Below are 12,846 nucleotides of genomic sequence, written 5' to 3'. Positions count from 1 at the left end.
CACAGTCTTCATCATGTTCAATATTACTCGCACCAATATTAGGTGGTTGGTGACCAAAGATATAAGTGCCTTTGTCATTATATTCTTTATTTCCCTGTATCCAGCTGTTTAGTTGCTCTTGGACTGAAATCTGTTGCACTATCCTTTTGCCACCAATAATCATTTTACCCCTATTGACCAAGGTTCCAGGGTTCAAACTTGCAGGCCCATCAGTGATCTTGGAATTCGTTTTTCTAGTGGCATTTTCTTCCACCATTGCATTAGAGATGTCAATCAAAGCTGTCCGACTACCAACTAAATTGGTGGTAGATTTTGTCCAAACTTTTGGTCCTATATCCGCATCCCTCATGGATGAGCCAGCTTGAGTTTTGCCCGTATGTGCCTTATGACCATTAGCCAAGCTTTCTCCCATAACAGGGGTTTCTCCCACTTGTCGTAAGACATCAAAACGAGATCCATTATTCTTGCCTGCAGGTACCTTGTTACCCTTATCATTTGCTATATGCTTGGGTTTTCTGCGAGGTGTCACAATCATCCAAGGCCCTCTCAGACCATCCATACAAGCATCAGTACCGTCTTTTTCCTTAGTAGCAACCCTTTCTACCTCAGCTCCAAGGCCATCCTTTGAAGTCTGCCCTTCTCCACCCAAATTAGTTTTTCCGGTGCCGTTCATCTCGCAATTCTCATTCTTGTTCATTTCGCAGTTCTCTCTCTTGTGCCCATAGCGACCACACAAGAAACAGATTTCAGGTAGTCCTTCATATTCAATGTTATACCATGTTTGGTTGATTTGGATAAAAGCTTCCAGAGGTTTGGTCAAATCTAATTCAACGCAAAGGCGAGCAAATTTTCCCCTGTTTTGGGAGGTAGTAAGAGCATCAATTTTTAACAGCCTTCCCAACAGATTGCCAATAAGCTTCAAGGCCCATACATCAAAGCACTCAAGCTGTATTGCAGAGACACGAACCCAAGCCGCCATTCTTGTAGTTTGGGCAGTTGCCGGACAAAACCCTGGTCTCCAATGTTGCATAACTAAATACTGTCCTGCAATGATCCACGGCCCCCCAGTTAAAACAAAATTGAGATCCTCCTCAAGATCGAATTTGACCACAAAGTAATCGTGCATTAAATCCACCAGTTTCCATCCCCCTTTCAACCCCCATTTTTGCTGAAGCCGAGCATGGAGGTAGTTGTAAGTGTGGGAGCGACCAAGGAGTTTGATGATTAGAGCGTTCTCCCAAGGCTTACATAACCGAGACATAGCGCGTTCAGAGAATTGGATACAAGGACCACGATCACCTCGCGAGATAGTCACATCCTCTTCGTCGTTCAAATCCTTATAGTTATCCTCAAGGCAGTTAATAGCAATACCAACATTCTTAAGAGTATCTGATTTGTTTAAGAGCTTATCTCGAAAACTTACAGCGCCAGCGGACACTGCAGGCACCTGGGTCGGCTCAACTTCCATCACTTGATTTGAAAGGGTAGGCGTGGACCGTTCCGGCTCAGCATCGCAATCAGCTGTAGTTCGGTTTCGTTTGGTCATTCGATAGTTCTGTAGAAATACCCCAGGAGACTTGCCCTCCATGGGATGTGTAGCTGGGAAGATTTGAAAACAGATCTGAACGCCGCCGCAGGGGCGGGGTCCTGGAAGGGAGGTGCGAGAGAGCCAAAGTTCAGAGGTGAGAAAACCCGCGCGTGAGATTAAACCCACTTGCCACCTTTAGATTTGAATCTTTTGTAGTCTCAGTAACTTAAACAACTCGTTAGACCCATATAGACTTTCCAACCTGTTTCTGTAACCCACTTCACGAACCCTAATCGCAACCCCAACTCCTGTCTCTTCTTGGACTTTTAAAGCTACTATATTAGACACCGTTGGATTAATCCAATGGGTGAGATGAGTTTGGCGCTCGGAGTCCCTCAAAATTTGGTTCTCAGGTGAGCACTTCTGGTCATTTTAGACACAGACTAAACTCTCCCTAACGCTCAATAGCCCCAGTTTCAGTAACAAAGGCGGGAACTGAAGACCTTCTTCTCCCTCATTTCTCTTCCTAGAAAATGGCAGCCATGGCAGAAGAAAACCCAAAGCACAAACATGAGATGGAGTTAGCACTATCAGTGCCAATGGGTGAGGAAGATGACGACGAGCATGGTGCCAAGGAGGCAGTGCTCCAAAAGTACTTCCTTCAAGAATGGAAGCTCGTCAAGTCCATCTTGAATGACATCGTATCCAATGGACGCGTCTCCGATCCATCCGCTCCCCACAAGATCCGATCCATTGTAACTCTCTCTTCCATCTCTCTTATTGTTTGCTGCATTTGCAAGATCGGATTTTTGGTTTGAACCCATTTGGAATTGCTATTAGATAAGACCATTTTCTATCAACTTTGTGATTAGAGACAATTTTAGGTGAAGAAGATATGAATTAAGTTCGCTTATTTAGGTTTGTGTTCGACACCCATTTTGTGGCACTGAAATGAATTGGTTTTGGTTTTGCATTTGTGGGTTGTACTCAATTTCTTGTATTTTTAGGATCCACGACGTTAAGAGTAGGGTTTTGTGATTGGAGTTGGACTCTAGTGATTATATATAACTTAGGTTTGGTCATGGAGTTTGTGATTTACACTAATTCAAGTTGGTTTCTAAATTTGTCTTTCAAAGCATGTTCAACTTGAAAGAATGCTTTTGTATTATGTTAAGAAGTTGCTCATTTTGTGTATGTAGATGGACAAGTATCAAGAACAGGGTCAATTAGTAGAACCTTACCTGGAGAGCATTGTTTCCCCGCTGATGTTTATTGTGCGCTCCAAAACAGTTGAATTGGGTGCAGCGTCAGATGAAATTCTTAAAGTAATTAAACCTATATGTATCATTATCTATTCTCTGGTCACAGTTTGTGGATACAAGGCTGTTGTCAGGTTCTTCCCTCATCAAGTATCTGACTTGGAACTTGCTGTGTCTCTCCTGGAGAAGTGCCATCACACAAGTTCGGTGTCATCACTGCGACAGGAAAGTACAGGAGAGATGGAGGCTAAATGTGTGATGCTTTTGTGGCTTTCTATACTTGTGTTGGTTCCGTTTGATATCTCCACTGTTGATACTAGCATTGCAAACAACAGTAACCTCGGAAAACTTGAGCCAGCTCCTCTGGTATTGAGGATAATAGGGTTCTCCAAAGATTACCTTTCAAATGCTGGCCCTATGCGTACTATAGCTGCTTTGCTGCTATCAAAGCTTCTAACGCGTCCAGACATGCCAAAGGCCTTTTCCAGGTTTCTTTTATCATGCATATAGGTCATAAACTGTTGCTTACCAACTTTCTACTTTAACATTGCATGCTTATGGGTTTAATAATTGATCGATCTTGTAAATGAGTGCTAGCTGTGAAGTTAGGCCTGTTGTATTTATTGTTATTTAACCTTGTATCCAAGAGAATACGTTCTTGTTTTTCTTTCTGCTTCACCATATATTTGTCCAATTTTTTTGAAGAACACATTTCAAATCTTGATATTGGTTTTACAGCTAATTGTTTAAAAAAAAAAAAAAAATAGATGGTAGTTCTTCTGATATTTCTTATTCCCATAAACATGATGAGCGTACATTTGTGTGATACATATAGAGAGGACCTGATGTCAACTTATTTAACAGTTTACTTATATCTCGTTGGATTCATCCAACAGTTAATAGGAAACATATCGTTACTTACATGCTCTAAGAGGTTGTTGTTTGAACAGTTAGATTTTCATCCAATGGCTTAGAACATGATAAGTTTCATATGAATATACTTAACCTCATGTACATACACACACACACACACACACACACACACACACACACACACACACACACACACACATGCTCATGTGCATGCTTCTATTGTCATTTATTTCTTAGCTATTATGCTGAAATTCAAGAGCACTCATATTATTGTTTTTTTCTTACCCGTTTCTTCTTCAGCTTTGTTGAGTGGGCACATGAAGTCCTATCTTCTCTGACGGATGATGTCATCAATCACTTCCGGTTACTTGGAGCTACGGAAGCACTGGCTGCTGTTTTCAAGGTCTGCTTTTACTTCTTTGTTGTTCGTACTATTCTGAACCCAAATATAGTTTGCAATGTTCCATCTTAATTATATAAAAAGATAATGTCTTAAGGAGCAATAATTGTGACCCTACAAAACACTCAAGTATGAATTAGCAAGTACAATGAAATTTCAGAGGATTGCATGGTGCATATTGCATTTGATGCTTTAACCTGATAACATATTCAACCATTTCCATTTTCGCTTAAAATTTCCTTTAACTTCTGATATAAATGCTTCATATGTGCTGGATCACTTATGGATGCTACAATTTACTTACATCAGATATCTATTTTCAAAATTGGTTGCCATTCATACTGTCTTGGTCTTAATATTTCGTTGTCTTATATACTATTTGTCATAGACAGGTTGGTGGGCGGAAACTCTTGCTTGATGTGGTTCCTATTATTTGGAATGACACCTCTTTGTTGATCAAGTCTAGCAATGCATCTCGAAGTCCATTGCTTCGCAAGTATCTGATGAAATTAACTCAGAGGATTGGGCTTACTTGCCTCCCTCATCATACACCTTCATGGCGCTATGTGGTTAGAAATGCTAAATTCTTTACACTTTTTTAAAATTCCAAACTTCAATTGAGTTGGGATAATTTTTGAACATCAATGGTTAAGATGCTTAAATTTATTTATACTTTATTTCATTTCAACTGGAAAGTATTTACTTTGCAATTCCAGTTATTTGTCCTACCTTGGGTATTTTTATTTTCAGTTTTGTTTGTTGCACTTTTTGGAGTATTTAGAAGTATAAATTTTTTGAGTGGGGTTGCACATTAAGCGATTCTTCGCATTTGACTTATGAACACAACCTCTTTTTCTTTCCGTACATTGATTAAAATTCAGGACTACAATGGATGGGCCTTTGGAAAGAAGCCCCAATCTCTTCTCGTTACTATTTTTTTTTTCTCTGATGGCTTTCTCTTGCCTTAACCATAGACTTTTGATGCAGGGAAAGAAAAGAACATTGGGAGAGAACATTACTTTGTCTGCATCTGAAAAAACTGGTCAATGCAATTATGCTTTGAATACTGAGGATTCACACTCAGAACCAAGTTCCAGCTGCCTGCAAGATGAAGAAATGGATGTTCCAGAAGTTGTAGAGGAGATTATTGAGATGTTACTCACTGGGTTGAGAGATACGGTATGAGGAACAATCTGTCTTTGTGGTAATTACAGTTGTTTAATTTAGCTAACTGGTTTATCCTTTTCACCGACCTTTTTGATTAATCCGTGAGGTGCAATCCTCAAAATAGTTTGTGGTCCTTGAGGAATAAATGCTCATCACATCTCCTCTTCCCTTTTGGGATGTGAGCAACTATTTTTGACATGGACTAATTTCAATATGCCTGTCTTTCATCTTCTTCCATAAGTTTTAAGTCTCCTATCAAACTACAAATGAGAGTTTCTTTTGCACGGATATAGGTTGAACCAGAGAGAAACTGACATTGGCAGTTTTTCAACCTTGTTTTAGTTTTTTATTTTTTTCTCTTTTATTGTTAAACTTATCTTTCCTTTTGCTCATGTGATATTTACTTGTTACTAATGGTATGTTTATGCAGGACACAGTTGTGCGTTGGTCTGCTGCAAAAGGTATTGGCCGCATTACTTCATGTCTTACATCTGCTCTTTCAGAGGAGGTCCTGTCATCTGTCTTGGAGCTATTTTCACCAGGCGAGGTATAGTGTGGGTGCTTTCTTTAGCTTATTGTTCCACACGCCTACCATTAAAATGGTTAAAACTGTTCATGTTGGAAAATCTTTCATATTTAAATGGTGTACCATACCCTCTAAGATATTGCATTTTATGTGCTTTCATTAGTTAGTTGAAATTATATCAAATTTGTAGTTCAAACATTTGTGCTGAGATGTTATATTTTCCAGGGTGATGGGTCATGGCATGGTGGTTGCTTAGCATTGGCCGAATTGGCACGGAGAGGGTTGCTTTTACCTATCAGCCTTCCTAAAGTAGTACCTGTTGTCGTGAAGGTGTCTTGAAAATTGATATTTCTCTTACCCACTTATAAATCTAGTGTATATTAGTTGACATTTTTGTTCAACCATATCAAAGTGTATGCCATATTGATCCAATGACAAAAGTTTTCCCTCAATAATGAAATGATTTTACATTTACATTATAAATTGAATGCCTTTTCTCTTTTTCTTCGGTTTCTTTTTTCGTTATGTTATATGATGTAGGTGTACTATACTTCTTGGTACATATGTCATATTTGAACTCTACTTTGGTTTTGTGGCCTTAGGTAATGTTGAGCTTGAAAATTTCTCTGCACTAGGTTGTTCTAATATGGTGCTGTTGCTCTGTTGAAGTTTAGTGAAAGATTAATGATCAATGTAAATGCTGAATTAGAAAACTTTGACATTTATAATGCATATATATATATATATATATATATATCATGATCACTTTTGAATCCTTTTCTAGTAATACCTATCTATACATTTTATAATCGCTTTTTATGCATAAGTGCCAGAAAGATAAATGCTTGGCTTGCAGAGGATAGAAATTAGCACTGATGATGAGTAATTTCTAAACAGGCACTACACTATGATATTCGAAGAGGTCCGCATAGTGTTGGATCTCATGTACGGGATGCTGCAGCTTATGTTTGTTGGGCTTTTGGTCGTGCATATTATCACAAGGATATGAGAAATATATTGGACCAGCTTGCAGCACACCTTCTAACAGTGGCCTGCTACGATCGTGAGGTGCTAACTTTTACTATTAGTATTATTTTCACTATTGTTTCATACAACATGTGATTCTGGTTTTTTAATTTTATTTTTATGATGCTTAGGTGAACTGTAGAAGAGCAGCTGCAGCCGCTTTTCAGGAGAATGTTGGAAGACAGGGTAGTTACCCACATGGAATTGACATAGTGAATACTGCTGACTATTTTTCACTTTCTTCACGAGTAAACTCTTACGTTCATGTTGCTGTCTCTATTGCACAATATGAGGGTTATCTTTATCCATTCGTGGATGAGCTGCTGTATAGCAAAATTTGTCATTGGGTATGCTCTAACTTGAATTGTTTTGATTTATTTCAACTGCTTGTACAGTTTCCACCCCTTAGCTTATTTTCTCCACAAACATAGCTACGAAATTGTGCCTGGAAAGTATGTGTTTATATATCACCATAGAACTTATAAAGCATGTTTACTGTATATATCACCTAGTTTGTAACTCCTTCGGAAAACTTCATGTGTCACAAACTAGCTTAAGAAAATAAGTTATTGAACCAGCCCATAAAATTGTTGGTTGGTCTCTTAGTACATGACAAGTCTTTGGGCCTTGGGCCATTACTTTGGCAGAACAGTTGTTAAGTCAGTAGTAAGTTGGTTCTCAAAGGTCTCTCTTTTTTGTTGTTAATTTAGATTGCTACTGGTAGACTCTGTGTACTGTACTGAAAAATTCATGTATTCATGCAGCATGAAATCTTTTCTATGTAGTGTGGAACAGTGGAAGGTAGTAGTATATTCATTCAGAAGGAAGAAAAGGTCTGAACTTTGAATGTTTCTCTGACGGGTGTGAGAATCCTGATTCCAAGGACCTGTAAAAAGTGACTAATTGTGTTTGTCAGTGTGACTGCTACCAGTAAAAGGACAAAACAAAAACAAAAACAAAAGACACAACAATGTTGTAAGAACAAAAATTTTGTTGGCATACATGATTTGCTCTGAGTAGCACATAGATTGTGATTTTCTTTTGTAAATTTTGTCCATATTCCTATGAATTTCATCATTCAGCATCAATACTTTTGTTACTGTAGCATGCTATAGCAAGTTTAATATGCTGAAGAATATGGAGATTTGTAATTACTCAATGTTATCAGGATAAAGGCTTGAGAGAACTTGCTGCTGAGGCCCTTTCTGCACTTGTTAAATACGATCCTGACTATTTTTCAAACTATGCTTTGGAGAAAATAATTCCTTGTACTCTCTCATCTGATTTGTGCATGCGCCATGGAGCGACACTAGCAGCTGGGGAACTAGTTTTGGCACTACATCGATGTGATTATGCTCTTTCCGCTGGTTGGTATTCTTACCTCTTGGAAATATAAGTGAAAAGCTCAGAGTACACTAAATTTAAATTCTTAGATTTAAAATTTAAAAGGAATCTTTGTATGTTGCTTTGTATATTTCAAATAAACCAACTTAGGAACCGAACTTGGGAAGAAGTAATACCTGGAAATGAAAACAATATTATAGGGGGAAAAAAACGTGTACATAAAAGCATAAATTTTTTTATTTTTTTGATTAATTTAAAATTTTTGCCTTTTCTGAATGGTTCTTGTTTACCGGTTATGGTCTTGATTGCAAAAACCATTATGATAGTGTATAACTTGTCATCAGATAAGCAAAAGCGTGTTGCTGGTGTTGTACTTGCTATTGAGAAAGCACGCCTTTATCGTGGAAAAGGTGGAGAAATTATGCGTTCAGCTGTTTCCCGGTTCATCGAATGTGTATCGATATCTTCTGTGTCACTGCCAGAAAAGATAAAGCGCAGTTTGCTTGATACACTTAATGAGAATTTGAGGCATCCTAATTCTCAGATTCAGGTGGTTATTTCTTATTGTGAAGGCTTGTAGCTAATTGCTTATTTTATTTCTTTGTGATATCTGAATTGTGAATCAAGTTTTTCAATGTGATATGCAGGATGCTGCTGTTAATGCTCTGAAGCACTTCGTCCAAGCATATCTGGTTGCTGCATCTGTTGGTAGAACTGGTGATATAACATCAAAGTACCTAGAACTCTTGACTGACCCAAATGTGGCTGTAAGAAGAGGATCAGCATTAGCGATAGGTGTTTTGCCACGTGAACTTTTTGCCCACAGGTGGAAGGATGTGCTCCTGAAGCTTTGTACCTGTTGTGCAATTGAGGTGTAAAAGAAGTTTTAAATCTCATTGCCTTTCTCCTCTTTTGGTGCAAAATATAAATGATGATCTCCTAATTGACTATACTTCATATGCAGGATAACCCTGATGACAGAGATGCCGAAGCACGAGTCAATGCTGTCAAAGGACTTGTGTCAGTGTGTGAAGCATTAGCTCAGGAAAAAGAACATTCTGGTATTGATACTGTGGAGGATGACATGTCTTTGTTCCTTCTCATCAAGGACGAAATAATGATGACTTTATTGAAAGCTCTTGATGACTATTCCGTTGATAACAGAGGTGATGTGGGTTCTTGGGTGCGTGAGGCTGCTATGGATGGCCTTGAGAGATGTACATATATACTATGCAAGAGAGATTCTGTTGGTCTCACTGGAAGATCAGGTCAAATCGATTCTGTTCTGGAGTTGCAGAACAGTGATGACAGTAACCAGTTGTATTCATTGTTTGATGCAAATCTTGCTACCAGTATAGTTGGAGGAATATGTAAGCAAGCGGTAGAGAAGATGGATAAACTGAGAGAAGCAGCTGCAAAGGTGCTACAGAGGATTTTGTACAACAAGATAGCCTATGTCCCACATATACCACACAGGAAAAAGTTGGAAGAAATTGTTCCTAATAAAGCTGATTTAAAGTGGGGGGTAAGTATACACTGTCCAAATCTATACTATTGTTGGTAAATAATTGAAGTTCTTTGACGGAGAGCCCATCATGTACTTGCTTGTAGGTACCAGCTTTTTCATATCCTCGTTTTGTACAATTGCTTCAATTTGGCTGTTTTAGCAGATCAGTGCTATCTGGGTTGGTTATCTCTATTGGTGGGTTGCAAGATTATTTAAGGAAGGCATCACTCACAGCATTGTTAGAGTATCTTCAAGTGGTAGAAAGTGAAGACCAGAAGGAGAGGTCCAGAGAGTATATGCTATCTACTGACATGCTTTGGGTTCTCCAGCGGTACGGGAGATGCGACAGAGTCATTGTGCCTGCATTGAAGGTAGTCTCAGATAAAACCTATTGCTTAGAAATATGAATCTTATCGTTTTATGGCAATTAAAGGAATGGGGGGCCCTTCTTTTCTTGATTGCATGCCCTACTATTAGGTGACCAAATTTTTCTGCCCCTCATTCTAGTAAAAGGGCAAGACTGGTTTATTATTGTACTTATTTCTTGATTACTTTATATGTTTTCTACGTACACATACCTATAACTTATGTGCTGGAGATCTTTATTTATTTGGGAATCAATATCGATATTGATGTTAATGTAATTATGTAACCACATGGTTGTAAAATATGAGAAAGCAGAGTTAAGTAATTAGTTAGCTTTTTGTTTCCTTCTACCTCCTTGGCTGGCTTCACAGAGAGGATGTCACGACCATGTGTAAACAAGTTCATAACCTATTTGCCCATCATCGCAGTAAATTATAGCTATAAACTTAACTAGATTAGCTCCCTAATTTCTTTTTATTCATTTTCTCATGTTTGTTTGTTTGTGTGCCTTCCCACTTATATTACAACTCGGACATTAAGCTTGCACAATTTTTTTATTATCTAGTTTTAGTGCAACATTTTCCTGCCTTGCTTGGTCAAGTTCCTTGATTTTGATGAAATCTCTTTGGTATTGCAGACCATCGAGATTCTATTCAGCAAACAGATATTGTTGAGTATGGAGGTTAGCCCTTATCATCTTGAAACTTTTGGCTCTATATGGTTTTTTGCCTCTCTCACGATTATATATGATGATTTATTTGGATCTGAATTTCAATAAACAGGCTCATACACTCGTTTTCTGTACCGGTGTTTTGGATTCTCTGGAAGTTGAATTAAAAGGGTCAAGGGATTTCTCCAAACTATATGCAGGCATTGCAATACTTGGATATATTGCTTCAGTTTCGGAATCAATAAACACTCGGGCCTTCTCTCATCTTCTCAGTTTTCTAGGCCATCGCTACCCTAAGGTTTGTGGTTCCATGAAGTTTAAGTGTTTATGAATTAAAACCCTATTCATAATTGCATTGCCTCCTTTACATGAAGCATCTTGCTTTCAGAGTGAATTCTCTCTTAACGGATTATATTTGTTCTTTCCTCAACGCAGATACGGAAAGCTTCTGCTGAACAAGTTTACCTTGTCCTCTTGCAAAATGGGGGTCTTGTGGCCGAGGACAAGATAGAGAAAGCACTTGAAATTATTTCAGAAACCTGTTGGGAAGGTGACCTGGAAGCAGCGAAGATCCGTAGGCTAGAGTTGTACGATATGGCTGGACTCGACACAGATATACTTCGGAAGGCTAGTAGCAGAGTCTCAAATAAGGATGATAGCAGAAAGCCAACAGCAGATGAAAATGCATCATATTCCTCGTTAGTTGAGTCATCTGGATTCTAAAGTCTAAAAAACTAATGCTCGGATTTCTGCTAGTACCGTCCTTCCCTGTAGTTTGCTTTAGTTCTATCTGTGTGCTTCAAGATACTTGCTGAAATTTTGTTCGGGAATCTCCAAAGATCTAAATACGTATCAAGAATGAATATATGAGAGCTTGTTTGTGTAATTTGATCTGCTTGTTTATCATGTTCATGATAAGTGTTTGGTAAGCAGTGCTTTGTAAATAGATGCACTGAGATGAATTAACTGAGCACAATTTTGAGATTTTGTCAGAAGTGTTTTTGTGTGAATTTTTTTACCTAATGATACACGAGCTCAAATAAGAGATGAAACGAATTAATTGTTTTACTCTTTAAATAACTATTTATCCAAAATAAATTTTAATTAAGTTCTGTATTTCCTCTCTCTTCATTTAATTATGTTTTGCACACTTCCTCACATCACTAACTAGCAATCAATCCTCAGATTTATTTATTGATACAAATTTTACGAATTTTAAAAGACACCGAACTTTCCAACCCTCTCTTTCCTTTACAAGAACAAGACTTAACTTGAAACACCCCCCATCTGCTAATCTCTCTATCGCTTCACAAAAAATTTTAAAACAAAAATAAAAAACATCCCCTAGTATCTGCTTCCTAAGCAAGCGCCATCATCATGATCATTGATCATCAGCAATAATGGTGTTGACCCGCTCACATTCGTCTATCCATTCACTGTAGACGTCTATGGGTTCGGTCAAAGCTGTGATGGTTGTGCTATAACTCTCTTGGCAAACGCTGCAGAGAGCCTCCCCAATCATGTTCTTCATGTCAATGTCGCATTCGACGCTGCTCCCGTGGTTGCAGAAGGGGCAACAGAATGCAGTGTCAAGCTTGTCCATTCGCTTCTTAGCAACAGGCTTGGCCCTCGACTTTCTCTTCCCCATTGATCCTCAAAAAATCTGTGTCCCGAGTGAGTGTTTATGTTCAAGATATGCTAAAATATGAAAATATGGCAACTTCTGTATGTTGTGTTCTTCTCTATAATAAGGAGGTATTTATAGAAAGCGATAAAGTCCTAATTGTACAAGGATTGGTTTACTACACTTAATACTAATAATTCTTTAAACTATTCCACGGTTGGCCCAACTCAACAATTAATTGGATAAATAACAATGTTACGTAATATAAACGGAAATAAATTTTTCGTTAAAGAAACTCATCAAGTTGGATTTGGAAACTTACGAACCAAGAAAACCCTACTACATATGGGTTTCTATTTTTCTTCTTAAAAAAGGCTGTCATTTGTCGGTTGGATTTAGAAACTTGTAAACCAAGAAATCCTAGTCCCAATCCTAATCCTAATCGTATTTGGTTTAAATTCTGAAGAAATCCTAGTTCCTTTTGTTTTGTGTGTTTATTTTTTATTTATTTATTTTAATAATAACAGTACTTAAGAAACCCAAAACTGAAATGTTA

The 12,846-nt window shown here is 38.0% G+C and overlaps 1 protein-coding gene and 1 pseudogene across 3 annotated transcripts; one reads left to right on the top strand and one right to left on the bottom strand.

The window, feature by feature from the left end:
* The first annotated feature begins 1,703 nt into the window (after positions 1-1,703).
* Positions 1,704-11,552, top strand: TTN1 (ARM repeat superfamily protein). Of its 3 annotated transcripts, none has more exons than XM_088249463.1 (18): positions 1,704-1,941; positions 2,059-2,283; positions 2,728-3,275; positions 3,961-4,063; positions 4,453-4,629; positions 5,048-5,239; positions 5,658-5,774; positions 5,979-6,083; positions 6,651-6,821; positions 6,911-7,126; positions 7,948-8,146; positions 8,468-8,673; positions 8,771-8,995; positions 9,088-9,648; positions 9,735-10,001; positions 10,634-10,678; positions 10,779-10,964; positions 11,102-11,552. In XM_088249463.1, exons 2-18 carry the CDS (start codon positions 2,062-2,064, stop codon positions 11,387-11,389), a joined length of 3,828 nt encoding a protein of 1,275 aa, XP_088105589.1. In that variant the 5' UTR covers positions 1,704-1,941; positions 2,059-2,061; the 3' UTR covers positions 11,390-11,552. The 3 variants fall into 3 exon arrangements, 2 of the variants coding, with proteins under 2 accessions (XP_088105589.1, XP_088105588.1); XM_088249462.1 differs by having other exon boundaries at positions 2,003-2,283; XR_015834042.1 differs by lacking the exons at positions 10,779-10,964; positions 11,102-11,552 and having other exon boundaries at positions 1,704-2,283; positions 9,794-10,001.
* Positions 11,553-11,770: 218 nt separating this feature from the next.
* LOC148296873 (transcription elongation factor 1 homolog pseudogene) lies at positions 11,771-12,382 on the bottom strand (annotated as a pseudogene).
* Between the last annotated feature and the right edge of the window lie 464 nt (positions 12,383-12,846).

Source organism: Prunus avium, chromosome 2, assembly GCF_965620075.1.
Source record: "Prunus avium chromosome 2, drPruAviu1.hap1.1, whole genome shotgun sequence".
NCBI lineage: Eukaryota > Viridiplantae > Streptophyta > Magnoliopsida > Rosales > Rosaceae > Prunus > Prunus avium.
Note: the sequence above shows the minus strand (reverse complement) of the source record. Positions and strands in the feature narration are given on the sequence as shown.

Excerpts from the sequence above, each read along its gene's own strand:
- TTN1 (XM_088249463.1), top strand. The coding sequence starts at position 2,062 with ATGGCAGCCATGGCAGAAGAAAACCCAAAGCACAAACATGAGATGGAG. Across the intron at positions 5,775-5,978 it reads AGCTATTTTCACCAGGCGAG|GGTGATGGGTCATGGCATGG; the intron begins GTATAGTGTGGG and ends TATATTTTCCAG. Across the intron at positions 9,649-9,734 it reads AAGCTGATTTAAAGTGGGGG|GTACCAGCTTTTTCATATCC; the intron begins GTAAGTATACAC and ends ACTTGCTTGTAG.